Source organism: Lampris incognitus, chromosome 13 (genome assembly GCF_029633865.1).
Source record: "Lampris incognitus isolate fLamInc1 chromosome 13, fLamInc1.hap2, whole genome shotgun sequence".
Taxonomy (NCBI): domain Eukaryota; kingdom Metazoa; phylum Chordata; class Actinopteri; order Lampriformes; family Lampridae; genus Lampris; species Lampris incognitus.
The window spans coordinates 20,905,229-20,924,934 of record NC_079223.1 but is presented as its reverse complement, the minus strand read 5'-3'; the positions used below and the strand labels follow the sequence as shown (position 1 = coordinate 20,924,934).

General features: G+C 45.4%; 1 protein-coding gene across 1 annotated transcript in view; it reads right to left on the bottom strand.

Moving 5' to 3' along the window:
• atrnl1a (attractin-like 1a) overlaps positions 1 to 19,706 on the bottom strand; it is a 436,027-nt gene that overhangs the window by 262,712 nt on the left and 153,609 nt on the right. The window contains exon 21 of the mRNA XM_056291780.1: positions 6,728 to 6,821. Coding sequence (XP_056147755.1) covers positions 6,728 to 6,821 — 94 coding nt within the window. The remainder of the gene's footprint in view (positions 1 to 6,727; positions 6,822 to 19,706) is intronic.

Genomic DNA, 19,706 nt, shown 5'->3' with positions numbered 1-19,706 from the left:
TTCATCCCCCTCCATAATGATGTCCCTCATCTTATACACAAAATCCATAGTGTTCTGAATGTGATGTTCATTACTACCTACCAATGGGTTAAGAATAGATGTCAGAAACTTAGAGATGTTATAGGCCATTGAGTGAATCATACAAACAATAGGCCGTAATGGTACACCCTGTTTATGTAACTTAGGTAAGCCATACAAGACTAGGTGTAGCTTCCCCTGGGTATAATCTGTGGTACAAAATTCTGTCAGTAGCATTGTCCTGTTCTAACAGCTTCAGACCCTTTTCTTGTAACCACTGCCTGAATCTCGTTTCAGGACTCATAAGTATTTATGTCTCTAAGTAACGCCATAATTTTCTCATGATAGTCTGCCTGGTTGAATAACACAGTGCATCTGCCTTTGTCTGCTGGAAGGATGATGATGTTTTTGTCCTTATTGAGAGTCGTGAGAGCATTCCTCTCATCTCTACTGATGTTGGACGGCAGCGCCTTCGCTTTGCTGAGGCAGGCTGAAACTTTCGTCCGCAGTTGCTCCGCTTCTGGGTCTGTCATGTTGTTATTATGGATCACTGGTTCCGTGGCTGTGAATCAGTTCCACTAGCTGGATTTGCCTCGGCATGACAGCAAAATTCAGCCCCTTAGCAAGGATGTCTTTCTCTGCCTGGGTGAGTTGTCTGTCGAACAGATTCTTCACCCACTTGTCCCCATCGCCGGCGTGTTTCTGGTGTCCATCTCTCTGTCTGCTGTTGAGGACACCGTCCGTGTCTGCTGATGTCTTTGGCGTGCTGCTTCTTTTGCTGCCTGGTTTTGACTTTCCATGTTGTGCTAGATGAGCCCTCTCTGTGAACTCAGTTACATGTTGGAAAGTGGTCTCATCTAGACGCAATGTGAGTCTGTTGGATCTGCTCGTTTTTGGCATTCAAAGCATTGATGGTAAAATTAGCTCGTCTCAACCGTTTGTTCAACAGCTGTTTTCGGTCGTTATGTCACCCTACTGTTTACAAGGGTGGGGATACCTGCAGTCAGTTGAGACTGAAGACTCAACTGGATGAGTGATGAAACGTTTCTCTCAATAAACGCTGTGTCCAGATGAACTGATTCAACTGTCTGTGATTTCCTGACTTGGATTATGATATATTTGGTTTAGTTTTGTGTAAAAACATTTAAGATGTGTATCAGACTATCTGTACCATCAAGCAGCCGGAGTGAAAAAGATGCCCACCCAAGTCATTGAAAAGGCAAAAGTAATCGGAGCCAGTATTTGTGCAAAAGACAGGTCCTAAAGTCTCACAGCAGAAACAGAGACCAAGACAGAGGATCTGTAACCTGCACTCTCTCTCTGTTTGATATGAGAAGTAGAACAAAGAGGAGGAAAAGACCTGAGCCCTGCAGAAGAGAATGTGAAAACTGTCACCATCAGATAAAGAGAAAGAAACACAGACACACTCTAATACACATATGCGCATGTTTAAATATTGTCAACACACAAACACTCAGACACATAACGGCAACATTATTTCAGGCAGTCAGGCAAGCATGAGACTTAGCGCAACACACATTCAAAACACGCATGTACACACAAGCGCTCACATGCGCACGCGCACACACACACAACACGCACAACCGCACACCTGCTGTAACCAGTGGGTGTTTACCATCCACCCCTTGGGTGAAATTGCGCTTTCATAATCACAACAAACAAATGGCTCTTTACTTTGCAGACCATTTGGGAGTGACTCAGGGAAAAACAAACAAAGCAGACAGGATAGGCCTTTAGAGACATATGGATATGACAGAGAGAGAGAGAGAGAGAGAGAGAGAGAGAGAGAGAGAGAGAGAGAGAGAGAGAGAGAGAGAGAGAGAGAGAGAGAGAGAGAGAGAGAGAGAGAGATGGTGTAAATCGAAAGTGAGTACACAGGATCTCAAGTGAGAACAAAGACACAGAAACAGACACATGCATACACACATACACACATTAACACAAGGATATACACAGCCCAACAAACAGATTTAATAACACACACATACACACATACAAACTAACACAAGCTATTGCTTTTATTTTATTTTTTTCAAAGCCTTCATCAAAATAATGAAACATTGGTGTACATTGAAAAGGAGCACCCCAATTCAAAGCCTGGCCAAAAAAAAGAAAAGAAAAAGTAAATCAAAAAGAATAGGTTGGTCACATGGCCGTTCAAAAATTCCGCGCACTCACTTTGGCATCATCATCAAAACCTAAACTAGGGACACCAAAAACAAGCCACACTGACTGTCTACATCAGTAATAACACAATATAGCAACAAATACTGACAAAGAGATGGGGAGATTGAGTGTGTGTGTGTGCGTGTGTGTGTGTGTGTGTGTGTATTGTATGTATGCAATAAGCCAAAGTAAAATGACGAGAAAACAATGCCAAAATAGAATAGAGAAATGTGATAATAATGATAATGATAATTAGTGTATCATCAATACAGAGTTGCCACAACAGATGCTGTGATAGCTGCCTCTACCACAACCACTGCCCACGACAACATAGATAATTATCACTACCTTTATGCTTTCGAAACAAAATAGAACGTGTTGTAAAATGAAAGGAACAAATCAGACATACTGTATGAACAAACAATTAGCTTTAATAGAGCGAGGCCTCTGTCTCCATTAAAGCCAATAAAACCTCTTAGTGGGAGGCCCCACTAAGAGATCATAATGGACTCCCTACAAACAAATGAACAAAAGCACTACAGGACAATAATAATGTGAGATAAGAGTTTACCAAACCAATTTCTCTCATTTTATTACAAGAACATAAAAGAATATGCAAAGACACAAACGTAAACACACAAGTACACATACATATTGGTCCTAATAAGTTTGTCTCAGAAGTGAGACCTTGTATCGGGCCTCTGGCCACCAATGTAAAACCCTCCTCGAGAAATCTGGGTGTACTCTTTGACCGAAATCTGAATTTCGACCTACGCATAAACAAGCTTGTGCAAATCAGCTTTTTCCAACTCTGGAACATCTCAAAAATCAAATCAATGCTATCAACCAAAGGTCTGGAATCACTATACCCTGTTTGTTTCACGTCTTGACTACTGCAATGCTCTTTTCTCCTGTCTCAGCCACGCAGCCCTGACCTGCCTGCCTCCTGCAGAACACTGCAGCCAGGCTGCTAACCAATACCAATCTTAGATCCCACATCACACCATCCTCGCATCCCTTCATTGCCTCCCTGTGAATTATAGAATAGACTTCAAGATACTGCTTATCACATACAAGCCCCTACATGGTCTTGCCCCTTTATGCATTCCTGAAATTTCTGCATCCTTACTCCCCCTCTAGGCCACTCAGATCTTCCGACCAGGGTTTCTTATCTATACCCCGCTCCCTCTGCAAATCCAAGGGTGGCTGTGCTTTTTTGCCATACGCCCCCCCCCCCTGTCCCCGTCCCTCTGGAACAGAAACCCCACTCCGTTCGATCAGCTGAGTCTGTAAACAGCCTTAAAAAACTTCTCAAAACCCATCTCTACTGACTTGCCTTCCCTGTAATGGGGCTGTAATTTTCACTTTTCTGTAAATAACTGTATGTGCATGCTGTTTATTTTTTCTGTTATCTGTATCTTGTGCAGCACTTTGTAACTTTGTTTTAAAAAGGTGCTACATAAATAAACTCTTAATTACTCACATTCTCATCTTGAAACAAACACAGGCATAAATAGTTACCCACACACCAAATAAAGGGTCAAACAAAAATACGAGGTCACACATCAAAATTGAAAAAAAAAAATCATCTTTAAAGATGGGGTAAACGAGCAAGAGATATTAATTCATTCATCTTCAGCCGCTTCTCTGCGGTCGGGTCACGGTGGCAGCAAGCTACGTAAGTAAGGCACTCCAGATGTCCCTCTCCCCAGCAACGCCCACCAGCGCCTCCTGGGGGATCCCAAGGCATTCCCAGGCCAGATTGGACATGTAGTCCGTCCCTCCAGCAAGTTCTGGGTCTACCCCGGGGTCTCCTCCCAGTTAGCTGTGCCCGGTAAACCTTCAAAGGAAGGCACCCAGGAGGCATTACAATCAGATGCCCGAACCATCTCAACTGGCCCCTTTCAACGCGAAGGAGCAGCGGCTCTACTCTGAGCTCCCCCCGGATGTCTGAGCTCCTCACCCTATCTCTAAGGCTGAACCCAGACACCCTACGAAGGAAACTCATTTCAGCCACTTATATCCGCGATCTCACCCTTTCGGTCTCTACCCAAACCTCATGACCATAGGTGAGGATTGGAAGGAAGATTGACTGGTAAATTGAGAGCTCTGCCTCCCGGCTCAGCTCCCTCTTCACCACAACGGTCCGGTACAACGTCCACATTACTGCCGATGCTGCACCAATCCACTGTCAATCTCCCGCTCCATCGTCAATCTCCCGCTCCATCCAACCCTCACTCATGAACAAGACAAGAGATATTATTTATTAGATTTTTTCCTTTCTCCTTGTCCCCCCCTGCTCTCTCTCTCCCTCTCTCATCACAGTGTACAGTCCTTTCAGTGTCTGCAAAATTTGCAAACACATCTACAAAAGTACATCCATCCATCCCCAAACTCAATAACACATTTATGCATGCATGCACACATGCACATTATTACCAGTAAGTGAAAACACACCTAGACTGCACATACGCAACCAAATACACTTCACGCACGCACACACACACACACACACACACACACACACACACACACACACACACACACACACACACACACACACACACACACACACACACACACACACACACCAGCATCCTCCCTGCCTGTACTCTCTAGCTTGTGGATTTATTGGTGCAGCATTTTTTAAGTCCGTCTCTGCTGTGTACTGGTCAGCCAGGCCGCTTATGATATTGAGTGCTGCAGCAAGCAAGCCTTGCACAGAAGGTGGGGCAAATACACAAACTTACACAGACACAAGCATGTAGAGATCTCTGCAAATACAAAGATATTGACACTTTCCCAAGCACAAGTAGCGACAAAAAATGGTCAGGCACATGCACATAGCAACATAAACATTGATAGGATCTTGTGAGATACACACACATATCTATTATTACAGTGTCATACGATATAACAATACTGATAAATCTCCCCAAAAAAATTGCCCCGTGTAAACACAGGTCGATTGTTTTTGATGTTTGTTTTAGATTTCCTCTCATGTTTAACAGCATACAGATGAATAATGGAGGACCCAATCACACAGCTCTTGTGTTATGCTAAGCTAAGCTAAGCTAAGCTACCTAGTAAGGGTAAGTAGGGTTAACTGGAAGCACGAATCTACGGGAAGCAGATACGTATGTGGGCCAAGGGCAAAATGCAGCTTTTCCATCCAGTGTTTCAATGTTCAAAATCTCTAAAACACAATGTTAATTCATATGTGATGGCTGTAAGTTGAGCAGCAATATTCACAGTTATTTCATAGTAATTGTCTAAACGTGCAATAACAATAATGAGAACATTCACAGACACGTGCAATAACACTGCTCTGCAAATTGACTGACAAACTTTTAGCTTGCACTTGTTATAATTAGATAAACCACAGGGACTCTTGGAAGAGCTAATTGCACTTCTTAATGTTGTCTCATGACAACCGTCTCCCCCCTTTTGACTGAATGATTTAGGATCTCGTTTGTTTAATCTCCTGCCTCATGGAAACTGCACTGACCAGCAACAGAGAAACAACAAAACTATTTAAACATGGAAACGATGTAAAATAGTTCCACATATATTTCAGTTGACTATAGCTCATTCACCCATGTTGCGATTGTGAACTTTTTCTTCTTTTTTTTTGAACAGGTATTGTGTTTGCTAGTTTAAGAGGATGCAGCTAAAATTGTGTTTAAATAACGATTTAATTCACTTTAACATTCCTGATGGCTGTTGTGTTCAAAATAGCATTATAAAAAAATAACTGAAAGTGAATTATATTCCTGCTGGCCATCTTTTATAATTGACTCTTTTTCTTTTGCTCTGCATCAATTTATTATTTGCAGTCACCACGCACAAATTGAGGAAAATGGCATAATTTGGCATCCAGAAAAAAAAAGCATGGGGGGGGGTCAATCCTCTTAACTGTTCATCTTCCATTAAGAGATAATATTAACCCACTGCACTTGAGCACAAAAAGAGTACTTTGTAAATAGCATGATAAAAATTGCTTGTTTCTGATGTTAAATTTTAGTTGTGATGACATTTTCAACCATATCACACAGTATTACATTACACACACAAAGACTCGCCCACATGTACACACACACACACACACACACACACACACACACACACACACACACACACAGAGTACCCATTCACCTTTGCAAGATGACACTCTAAAAGTCTATTTTTTGTGTTTGTATTTGTGTTTGTGTGTGTGTGTGTGTGTGTGTGTGTGTGTGTGTGTGTGTGTGCGTGTGTGTATGTGCATGTAAAAGAGAGCAGGAGCGCGCAAGAGGGAGAGAGAGCGAGGGAGTGTGTATTGAGGAAGTGTTAATACGCGTGTTAACACAAACTGTTAACACAACTGTTGATAAACATTCACACAAGGGAGATGTATATTCAGATATCCATTATCATGCTTTGAAAGTAATCGTCCCACCCATAAGGTCATCAGGGCCACAGGTAGCCAAATTGCTAAAGCAATAAAGAGAGCATTAGCCAAAAAGTCTATATATCTACTCACAGTTGGCACTGGTCGCCCTTGATGCCCTTGGTGGTACAGAAGCACTTCCCTGTGTTGACATGGCACACATTGGCGTGGTTATTGCACTTACAAGCTGGAGTAAAGAGACAGGGAGAGAAGGATAGAGAAAGCACAGGAAAGGGGAGGGGGAAGAGAGAGAGAGGGGTGAGAAAAGGTAAATAAAGTGGAGCCAAAACCACGATCAAAATCAGGACTTCAGTCATTGAGTATTATCACTGGACCAGAACATGTCTTGGTGAAGCCTGCACAGGGACACATGGCTAGTTGTGAAGCTGAATCCTGGTTACTTATCCAGCTAGCACGCTGTATGTGGGCTCAGGTCTGAGCACACTGCAATGCCCTGGGTTCACATCTTGAGCAAAAGCTTTGTCACATGTCTTTCCCTCCTCCTACCCACCCAATCTCTTCCCTTTTCAACATAATAGAGTCAAAACCACCACACACAAAAAAAAGACTCTTTTAAAGCCAAACTGTAGCACGAGCAGTTAAATGGCACATGCACATCTAAACACATGATGTGACATGGCAGACTGGCCGAACAGCCTAAAGTCATGGAATACCCAACACACTGGTTTGATCGTGCATACTTTCTCTTTGTTAAATTCAAATGACTGTTTGGAAAAGGCAGGAATCAAAAATGGCTATGAAAGGGTGTCCGGGTGGCGTGGCGGTCTATTCCGTTGCCTACCAACATGGGGATCGCCAGTTCAAATCCCCGTGTTACCTCTGACTTGGTCGGGCATCCCTACAGACACAATTGTCCATGTGGGTGGGAAGCCAGACGTGGGTAAGTGACCTGGTTGCTGCATTAGCACCTCCTCTGGTCGGTCGGGGCACCTGTTCAGGGGGGAGGGGGAACTGGGGGGAATAGCGTGATCCTCCCATGCGCTACGTCCCCCTGGTGAAACTCCTCACTGTCAGGTGAAAAGAAGCGGCTGGTGACTCCACATGTATCGGAGGACACGTGGTAGTCTGCAGCCCTCCCCGGATTAGCAGAGGGGGTGGAGCAGCTACCGAGATGGCTCGGAAGAGTGGGGTAATTGGCCAAGTACAATTGGGGAGAAAAAGTGCTTAAAAAAAAAAAGGCTATGAAAAGAATATTTGAGCCTGAAGCTATCAAACCAGGTGCCTGCACCATCTGGTGGAGGTGTTTAAAGATATTGTGAAGAGGAACAAATGTTAGACAGTAATAGTGGGCACAAGAACTAATTTTTAAAGATCTGAAAATAGTAGATTACAGCTTCCTGGGCCAATATCGCCATTGTTCCTCTGCCTTGCAAAAAGCATGCTATCTCAAAATCAAAACCTCGGATGTAAATAAAGTTTGTCAAAGCAGAGAAAATATAGAAAGTCTTATCACCCTCTGAAAACTTCTAATGCCAAACAGAAAACTCCTGGATGGCCAAATTTGGCTTGAGGGAGCTAATCAGATACTCCTGCTGAGGATTAGAGGCACAGAGATAAGGACCTATATTTTAGGTGCCCATGTAATGGCATAGCATGGTGTTGCAGAGTAAAGCGTGACTGCTCATATGGCATGGAGAGTGTTATCAGTTATTTAATCTCTCATGCACAGACACAGTCTGAGGAGGTACAAACACCAAGAACATAATACACCCCCCCCTTGTCTTCCTGTGCGCATTAGTGTCTGTATTCGTATGTCTTAGTGTGTATGTTTGTGTGTGTGTGTGTGTAAATGTGCAGTGTGTGTTTATGTGTTGGTTGGTTGATTGTATGTCTTTGTGTGTACTTTTGTCTGTGCATGGATGTGTGCATGTGTGTGTGAGTGCATGTGCCTGCATATCTGTATATGTGCATGTGAGTTTGCATGTGTGTGTCTGTCTGTCTGTGTGGGGGGGGGATTAGTGCATGTGTGTTGGTTTGGACTCAAGTCCTCACAAGGCCACCGTTTCATGTGTCCCCCTCTATTTGACTTTGTGTATTCTTTTTCTCTCCAATTGGCATGGAGACAGGCCTGTAATAAAACACTGGACGGCTCAGGTCAAGGTAAAGCCAAGGTACTGACGGATAATGAGAGGAAAACAACCTCCTCCATCCCTCCTTTCCCTCCGCCAAGTGAAGGTCTTATTTGGCCTGTTCGTTGGAGTAAAATCTACAACAAAGGACACAACACTCTTTAGGTATTAATATTTCGAGACTCAGACGTGTCACCTTAAGAAAAGGGTGTTTTTGTTAAGAGGTGGTGTATTTTGATAGAGCTCCACATGTCCACCTACTTTTAAAAAAGGGGAGTAAAAAGAAAAGAGGGGAAAAAACACAACTTTGTATAGTCTGCAGGAAAAGTTCAGAGATAAGGAGGCTTTAAACTGTCCCAAGTCACAGCTGCATTAGCCCAGACACGGACCGGCATGACAGTAACACAATATTGATTTAGTAGGCAGGCAACGAAAATGTACAACAGACAGGAAATGACATACACTCACAGGCACCAACCCATGTGCATGTGTGTAATTGTTATTAACTGAGGCATACATTTCAAACAGAACGTTTAAGAGGGGAGCGAGAGGAAAAATAATGAACTAAAACCGGTGAAGTGTAATGAGGACTTTTGCCTGAAAAGGCTGAAAGCAACTTGTTACCGTTTTTTTTTTCAAGGCTTGTGCTGAACATGTAAATCATCGGAGAGCTTCTAATTTGCTGTTTGTGCTTTTAAATTGTGTGCGCGCACACACACACACACACACGCACGCGCGCACACACACACCCCCCCCACACACACACACACACACAAAGGCACACGTGCAGAAAAACAGATTATACTACACATTTGCACTACGTTGCTCATGTCTTTCACCATCTGTCAGTGACTACGTCATAAGTGTGAGACGAGGGCTGTCACAGTATTAGATTTTCACCCCACAACTATCATGGCCAAAAAAATTAATGATAAGGATATAATCGTGATATCTATAGAAAATTTTGGAAAAAATATAAGGCTATCAGTCAAATTCATCTTTAACTTTGTTTATTGTGCATTTTGTCTCTTTTTGGCAAATGAATTAGACTCAAAATACGAGTGTAGGGAGGTGGAGAGAGAGTCTGTTACCCTAACTGTACAAAAGTGTACTAAAAGAATGATTACACTTAATGGATGGTGAAAAGGCAACCAGATGAACTGATAAACAGAAGCTCCACAAGGCCTAAGATCTGCCATCAATACAATGTCACCTGGAACATCATCACTTGTGGGGAGCAGGACAGAGTTTGTGTGTGAGACCACCGGCTGACAACCAACCACTCTGATATCCACCCATCCATTATCTAACCGCTTATCCTGCTCTCAGGGTTGCGGGGATGCTGGAGCCTATCCCAGCAGTCATTGGGCGGCAGGCGGGGAGACACACTGGGCAGGCCGCCAGGCCCACACATATACACACACACACACACACATTCATATCTAGGGACAATTTAGTATGGCCAATTCACCTGACCTACATGGTGGGAGTAAACCGGAGCCCCCGGAGGAAACCTACGCAGACATGGAAAGAACATACAAACTCCACATAGAGGGCGACCCAGGATGACCCACCAAAGGTTGGACTACCCCAGGGCTTGAACCCAGGACCTTCTTGCTGTGAGGCAACTGCACTATCCACTGCGCCACCGTGCCGCCCTCACTCTGATATACAGGGATTTAATGTCCACTGACCATGTCCTCACCTACTTTTTCCTCTTTTCATTTTTCATGACATGATTTTGCGTGGCAGTAGAAGCAACACACTGTGGTAGTAGCTAGCTAGTGTAGCAGTTTGACAAACTTTAAACCAGTCTGAGTCAATGTCAAACCACACAAAGAATACATGCATTCAGAATACACATAACCCCTGTCTTTGTTGTTGTTTTTTTTACAACACAAATACATTTATAATTAATTGCAGGGCATGGAAATAAAACATTCAATTTAACTCAACCACACCACCAGTCAGTTTTCAAAGGTTATATTAGAGCAAAAAGGAAAGAAAAAAAGTTCCATATAGTTCATTTTATGAAGTAAATTATAATTATAATTATAATATAAAGTAAATTATCAGTTCAATTCAGTTCAATTCACTCAACAAAAATACCCCACTTCGGGATTTCCTGGTTATCCCACAAACAAAACTCAAAACAAGGACGTATTGCCAACCGCAGTTCAGTTCAGTTAACTCACAAACAAAAATCCACAAACCCCCAAAGCTTTAGTCAAGGGGAAAAAGGTACACAAAAAAAGACAAATAGTCACCTGGCTTTCACCGCCTCACGGTTACCATGGTGAGTGATTATTAAGCTGTTGTCGAGTCTCTGGACATGTTTAGCTGTCGGATCCTCAATGGATTCCTCAAGATGATGAGAGGAGATGACTTTTCACGGGGACACACATGCACAGATATAACAAACATGGACATGGCACAAAGGCCTGGGAAGACTGACTTAAGTGGTGGTCTAATGCTGCGTTCCAGACAACTCGGACATCAAGATTTTCCGACCTCATACCGGAAAAAGTACAATGGAACGTCACTCTAAGTCGGAGTTCCCACTTGTAAACTCAGGGCAAAGCCATCTACCCCGACTTCATGCAGAAGCAGTTGTCTGACATCACACAACAATGGCAGCACCCACGAAGGTGCACAGCGTTAATGGCAAACCATTAGCTAAAAGGCAACGTAAAGTATATTTACCTGTATTTAATTGAAATAATATGTAGTTGATTAAAATAATACATACCATCATATAGTAAAACCTGTTCTGCATGTAAATTGATGTAAAAATATGTTGACAACATTATTAGGTAGCTGGTTATGGTAAAGAATCTCTGAAAGTTATCTTCTCTGCACAAACGTTATTCCTTTTTCGTTTAGATATGCAAGGAGACTGCACTGCTAGCAGTTCAATTGTTTATGCACTTGCTAATAAAATAACCAGTTTATCATGATCAGCCATGTCTTTTGTTTACCTCTGGCATCGTGCACCTGGACTGCTTGGTGGGACAAAGTGAGAACGGAAAGAAATGGAAATTATTTAATAGGCACTGGATTATTTGCACAGTATAACCGTGTGTATGATTAAACATGACATCAATATTTCATTTTTTAATGAGAAATCAGAATCACAAACACTTTGTCATTTCATTTCATGGCACTTCTGTACATGAAATGAAATGAAACATCGTTTCCCCCAGCCCACAGCAGTGCAAAACAAAGACAAAAACACATATCCAAAAACTACAAGAACTACACGAACACATATATCCATACTAACACATACACTCACTGGCCACTTTATTAGGTACACCTTGCTAGTACCGGGTTGGACCCCCTTTTGCCTTCAGAACTGCCTTAACCCTTCGTGGCATAGATTCAACAAGGTACTGGAAACATTCCTCAGAGAGTTTGGTCCATATTGACATGATAGCATCACGCAGTTGCTGCAGATTTGTCGGCTGCACATCCATGATGCAAATCTCCCGGTCCACCACATCCCAAAGGTGCTCTATTGGATTGAGATCTGGTGACTGTGGAGGCCATTTGAGTACAGTGAACTCATTTTCATGTTCAAGAAACCAGTCTGAGATGATTCGAGCTTTATGACATGGCGCGTTATCCTGCTGGAAGTAGCCATCAGAAGATGGGAACACTGTGGTCATAAAGGGAAGGACATGGTCAGCAATAATACTCAGGTAGGCTGTGGTGTTGACACGATGCTCAATTGGTACTAAGGGGCCCAAAGTGTGCCAAGAAAATATCCCCCACACCATTACACCACCACCACCAGCCTGAACCGTTGATACAAGGCAGGATGGATCCATGCTTTCATGTTGTTGATGCCAAATTCTGACACTAGGTGAGGCCGCTGCAAACGTGAATTTGCGCCACCATTTAAAAATATAGGTTATTGTCAATACCGGTATATCCCGACACCCCTATTTGAGACACATGTGGGCACCCTCCCCCCCCTTGGGCTGTCATTTATTTTTGAATTTGACCTCCCCATATGATCACCCTAGTAAAAACAGAGAGGTTCCACAGCAAGGAATTAACTTATCGCCACCTTATCCCTCTCCAAACAAACCATAATAATCCCCCAAGCAGAAAACAAAATTTTCTGTCATTTGGATCGGTCCCGTCATGAACCATCTCTCTTTGCAACAGAAAGACAGAGAAGATGCTATAAGCTTTTCATATACTCTACACCACTATTACCGATACTTTGTCTACTTGGCCAAAAGCAGATAGTGGAATGTTTTTTAATGGAATATTTTTACGTTTATATTTCATTACCAAGCTTTCATGTGTTTTATTCCAGAGACAGAAATATTTACCTCTGTTAACTGTCTGCCATGACTTAGTCTCTTGCACGTATTATAAGTAGTGGCTTGTGATATTGTTTAAATTTTTAAACTTAATGGGTGCTATAAATTCCTCAAACCAAAATGTTAATCTACCAGCATTTGGCTTATAGCCACAGTTGGCTTATTGATTCAATATCCACCCAATTCCTGATAAATTTGATCTAAACTAAAACCTTGCTGATTTTGGCTTGTTTCAACCAAGTAAAAAGTCACAAGTCACAGGAAATGTTTAAGTGTTTGCTCCCCTATAGACAGAAAACTATTTACACTCACACAGCACACAACCTATTGGAGATGGCATGATATTCCAGGAAATCAAAGCTGCTGAGGCCACTTATTTGTTTCAGACACAATCTGGAAGTATTAAGGGCTTTAGCTGACGACCTACCGACCTGTGACCAATAGACCGACCATCAAATACCTCAGAATGACACTGGACAATAGACTTAGCTTCGACCAGCACACTAATGACACCAAAAAAAGAGCCACCAAAGACTATCAGTCATCCACAAGCTTAAAGGACTCTATGTTGCACCCCCCCCCACCCCCATCTCCTCTTATTGTTGTACCAGAGCATTATTTAGCCCATCCTACTGTAGTGTTCACCCTGCTTCTTCAACGGGTTATCTGTTACCGTTACTAACCGGGCCAAACTCACACGCATAACAAACACCGCTGCCAGGATAATTGGTCTCCCTACACACAACCTCACAGAGCTAAACAATAAGGACACTGCACATATTTCAACCTCAATAGAACAGGATTATCACACACCCACAATCACCACCTTACCCTGATGTCCTAAGGGTGCAGGTACAGAGAACTGAGGTGCAGAAGGGCTCACTTTGGGGAAAGCCTGATCCCTGCAGCCATACCCACCTTAAACAATAGGCCTTGCTGAACAGGCCAGTGTGTGTCCTGTTGTCTATCATTGTATGTTGCTACTGTGTGCTGTTGTATGTACTGTTGTCTGATGTGTACAGTGCTCTGGAAAGGAATTTCCCCTTGGGGACAATAAAGCCTAAAGTCTAAGTCTAAAGTGCCTCTGGCAGCAAGTGAAACACAAATGGGGGTGAGGGGTGGGAATAGGCAAATGTAAGCTGTTGCTGCACAGCTCAGATATAATGTAAGCAATGGGATTACCTGGAGATGAAAAGACTCTCTCAACACAAACTGTGTTGCTGTTTCAATTTGCTTCAAAGAGAGGAGATGAACACAAAGGGGTTTATCAAACCATTTATCATTTCACACGCCTTGCCTAAAGCAATAAGTGGCAAACTGAGGTCGTAGACTAATTTCTCATAGTTACTGTACTGACCATGGAAATGCCTAGATATTTGACTTTCTATCATCAAGAGGGAAATCAGAGCAAATAGAAATCAAGTATTTCATTTAAGAAGCAGTTGTACGCCAACTGAAATTTTTGCCAAGAATGTAAAACTCACTAAGTGTTAATACTACTACTACATATCTATACTTTAGAGTCTGGCTTCCAACAGCAATGTTAGTTTTTATGAAGCCTGTTTTTAAAATGTCCAACAAATGTAACAGATCATATCACTTGCTTTAAAAGTGTTATGATCTTTTCAGAGCACACTTCTGGCAAGGTGTAATGAGACAGAAGAAGACAGGAACCTTTTTATGTACTAACTGCACCAGGACTTTCACCGTGAGAGTCAAGCAAGTAAAACACTTTTATGAACAAGGGTCCCAAGGTGTTTCACAACGGTATAAAAAAAAAGCATAGCCAACAGATTAAAAGGGACAAATTTAAGTGAAAAGAAACCTGAGGGACTATCCATCCATCCATTATCCAAACCACTTATCCTGCTCTCAGGGTCACGGGGATGCTGGAGCCTATCCCAGCAGTCATTGGGTGGCAGGCAGGGAGACAACCTGGAGAGGCCGCCAGTCCATCACAGGGCCGACACATTCACACTTAGGGATAATTTAGTACAGTCAATTCACCTGACTTACATGTCTTTGGGCTGTGGGAGGAAACCGGAGCCCCGGGAGGAAGTCCACGCAGACACGGGGAGAACATGCAAACTCCACACAGAGGACGACCCACCAAGGTTGGACTCAGGGGCGGATCTACAGGGTGGCAAGGGGTGGCAGCTGCTACCTCTGGGACACAGTCTTGCCACCCCTGTTGCCACCCCATTTATAAATCAGATAATATGTTTTTTAAAGTATATTTTATGCACATGCATGGTGAAGGTCAATGAGACCCGCACCAAACTCATCTCAAACAGAAGTCGCCGATTTAGAATCCCCCTCCCCCTCACAGGCGCGGATCTACAGGGTGGCAAGGGGTGGCAGCTGCCACCTCTGGGACACAGTCTTGCCACCCCTTTGCCACCCGAGGAAAAAATCTCTAGATCCACCACTGGTTGGACTACCCCGGGGCTTGAACCCAGGATCTTCTTGCTATGAGGCGACCGCGCTAACCATTGCACCACCGTGCCGCCTTAAGGGACTATGAGAGACACCAAAATAATAAAAATGCAACACAAAACTAGGGCTGGGTATTGCGATCTGGTTCTGACTTGGAATGGGTTTCAAATTTCCAAAACGCAGATTTTCATTGAGACACACGAGTTTCGAAGCTGCTTATGAAAACCTGAATGCATAGTTTCAATGAAATGAATCAAGCACGAAGAAAAGACTACAAAACATTCAACTCAACTACCGGGACCTGCTGCCTCATCACTGGTTATGTTGTGTTTCAAAACAGCAAGTAGACAGTTTATGAAGGCTGAGCAGAGCAAATGCTCTAAAATGTGGCAAAGCTCCCTCAGACAAATCAGAAGGACATCAAACTGCAAGAAAATTTAATGCAAGTGAGGAAGCACCTCCAATATGGTGGCACATTTACTGCAGCATGATTTAAACCTAAACGGAGGCAACATTTTCAGTGTCTCTGAGTCCTTTTTATCATTGCAGTAGTCCATGTCTGACAATGCAATGTCATGAAAAATCCCTGTGAATAAAGGAAATGAGTGACAATTTTACTCAAATTTATAATAAGACTAAAAGAAATTTAATGGTATTAAAATAACAAGAGCGAGCAGTGTGGTTTCCGTAAAGGACAGCTGTTTGGACAACAGTATTGTGGTAAGGTACCATCAAAGCTGGGGCTCTCTGTGTCCTCGTTGGTGTACGGAGGCAACTTAACTAACCTTGAGCCAATTATACTGATTCAAGACAGATGTGCCCACACCCCAGTCCACTGCATGCATATATATATATATATATATATATATATATATATATATATATATATATATATATATATAGTGGCGGACACTAGGGGCTATGCCTCTCACCCAGCAGGACTGTGAGTTGGGGGCGTGGTTTACGTTCCCGGGCTCGCCGGTGCAGGGTTGTTCCTGCTGCAGTTGGTTTTTGGAGTTGAGGAATAAACATCAAACTCGCCTTGGTCTCCTGTGTTTTTCCTCATTCCTGCCACATTGGTGACCCCGAACTGAACATGTTTGGAGCAGAAGAGGAGTGTGAATCCACTTCGGCCACGCCGCCCCAACTCTCACAGCCGGCCGTTCTCGCCGCGGCTGTGAAACTCCCAGAGTTCTGGCAGAGCGACCCGGCCTCGTGGTTCCAGCATGTCGAGGCGCTGTTCCACCTGCGTGGAATCTCCGCGGACGACTCCAGATACTATCTGGTCGTCGCTGCGCTGGACCAGCAGTCCACACGCCGGGCCATGCAGCTGTTGCGCGCCCCTCCGCAACACGATAAATACGTCGCCCTCAAACATCTTCTGCTCCGGAGTTACAGCCTATCTACCGCAGAGAGGGCGGATAGAATCCTTTCCCTATCCGGTTTGGGCGACGGGACGGCTGTGGATCTCATGGACAATATGCTGTCGCTGCTAGGCTCAGACGAAGGTGGGTTCCTTTTCCCGCACGTTTTCCTGCGCCAGCTCCCGTCTCCTGTGCGCGCGGCTTTGGCTAACTCCCCGTGTCTGGCCGCTGGTGACTGCCAAGGTTTGGCTGAGGAGGCCGATCGGGTCCTGCTGGCTACCAGACGGTTCTCTGTGCAGAGTGTGGCATCGGAGCCTCTGCAGCCGACGTCGGAGGACGCGGACCCGGCAGTGGTGGCTGAAGTGACTGCCCGGAGACGGTGCGGGAGAGGCCTCTGTTTCTTCCACCGGCGGTTCGGCGGCAAAGCGAGGCGCAGCGTCCCTCCGTGCACGTTTGAGGCGGCGGGAAACTCCAGGGCCAGCGCTCAGTAGCAGCTGTGGGCGCTGGCGGACGTAGTGAGCTGCTCTTCATTAAGGACACGATGTCAGGAAGACGGTTTCTGGTGGACGCAGGCTCGCAAAAGAGCCTACTCCCTCCTGATAAGACAGACAGGTTGGCCGAAGGTGGCGGCCCACAATTAAGTGCAGCTAACGGTTCGTCCATTGCGACGTTTGGCACAAGGTTGGTGACTGTTTGCTTCCACGGGCGCCATTTTGAGTGGGACTTTGTAGTGGCCGCCATTACTGTTGCTATTATCGGCGCGGATTTTCTGTGTGCTAATGGTCTGCTGGTTGATGTTGCAAACCGCCGTTTAATTGATGCTGTGTCTTTCGCCACTGTTCCGTGCGAGACAGGGGGAGCCGGGCCGTTAACACACGCTAACTTTTTAGCATTAGGGGATGTTTTTCAGCGTTTGCTGGCGGATTTTCCATCGGTGACTACGCCTGCCTTTTCCACCGCGGTTACTAAACACGGGGTACAACATTTCATTCCCACTCTGGGACCGCCAGTTTTTGCGCGCGCGCGGCGCCTCGACGCGGTAAAATTGGCTATAGCTAAGGAGGAGTTCGCCATCATGGAGTGTCTGGGTATAGTGAGGCGTTCCAACAGCCCGTGGGCCTCGCTGCTTCACATGGTGCCCAAGGCGGCTGGGTCATGGCGGCCTTGCGGCGACTTTCGCCGCCTGAACAACGTCACCGCCAATGACCGCTATCCCATCCCACACATACAGGACTTTTCCATACGCCTGGCAGGTACTACTATTTTCTCTAAGGTGGACCTGGTGCGCGGCTATCATCAGGTTCCCGTGCGCGCAGAGGACGTGCCCAAGACCGCAGTGATCACCCCGTTTGGGCTTTTAGAGTTCATGTGCATGCCTTTTGGCTTGAAGGGGGCAGCGCAAACCTTTCAGAGGCTGATGGACTCGGTGTTGCGTGACCTTGATTTCGTGTTCGTTTATCTCGACGACATATTAGTGGCCAGTCCGTCAGCTGAAGAGCACCTGGCGCACCTGAAACAGGTTTTCCGTCGTCTGGACAAACACGGCCTGATAGTCAACCCGGCCAAGTGTCAGTTTGGACTGCCGGTGATTGACTTCTTGGGTCACCGCATTTCGCCGCAAGGCGCGGTCCCGTTGCCTTCTAAGGTGCAAGCGGTGGCGGAATTTCCCCGCCCAGTCTCTGTTAAGGCATTACAGGAATTCTTGGGCATGGTGAATTTCTATAACCGTTTCCTCCCTCGCGCTGCCCACCTCCTTCAGCCACTTTACGAAGCCCTGCGGCTTAAGAAGGCTAACGACCCTGTCGACTGGACTCCCGAACAGGTCCAGGCCTTTGACGGAGCTAAGTGCGCCCTGGCAAACGCTGCCCTCCTCGCCCATCCCACACCCACGGCGTCCATAGCTTTAACAACCGATGCATCTGACATAGCCGTGGGGGCTGTGGTTGAACAGCGTGTGGTGAATGCGTGGCAGCCACTCGCATTTTTTAGCCGCAAACTGCGGGATAGCGAGCGCAAGTACAGCGTTTTTGACCGGGAGTTGCTGGCACTGCACCTTGCAACCCGGCATTTCCGTTTCCTGCTGGAGGGTCGCCCATTCACGGCTTATGTGGATCATAAGCCGCTGACTTTTGCCATGTCCAAGGTGACTGAGCCGTGGTCTGCTCGTCAACAGCGCTACCTAGCGGCGATCTCCGAGTTCACAACGGACTTTCAGCATGTGGCCGGGAAGTCCAATCCTGTTGCCGATTGTCTGTCGCGTGTGCTTGTGTGTCCTGTGCACCTCGGTGTGGATTTCTCCGCTATGGCTGCCGACCAGCCCAGCGACCCGGACGTCCTTGCCCTTAGGTCAACGTGTACCGGTGTCAAGCTAGAGGACGCTGTGATGCAGGAAGGCAGTCCTGCCCTCCTCTGCGATGTCTCCACCGGCCGTCCCCGCCCCGTTGTTCTAGTGGCCTGGCGCCGTCGAGTTTTCGATTCGATTCACTCCCTCTCGCACCCTGGAGTTCGGGCGTCGGTGAAGTTGGTCGGTTCCAAGTTCGTCTGGCCTGGTCTCCGCAAGGACGTCAAGGGGTGAGCAGCTGCATGTGTAGCGTGCCAGCGTGCTAAGGTACACCAGCACACCAAATCGCCCCTCGAACCGTTTCCGATCCCGGCCAGACGTTTCGACCACGTGCATGTGGACCTGGTGGGCCCTCTACCTTCTTCACAGGGTTTTACGCACCTGCTCACAATGGTAGATCGGACCACCAGGTGGCCAGAGGCTGTCCCTCTATCCTCCACAACATCCTCCGATGTTGCACGCGCTTTTCTTTCCTCCTGGGTCGCCCGTTTCGGCACTCCGTCAGAT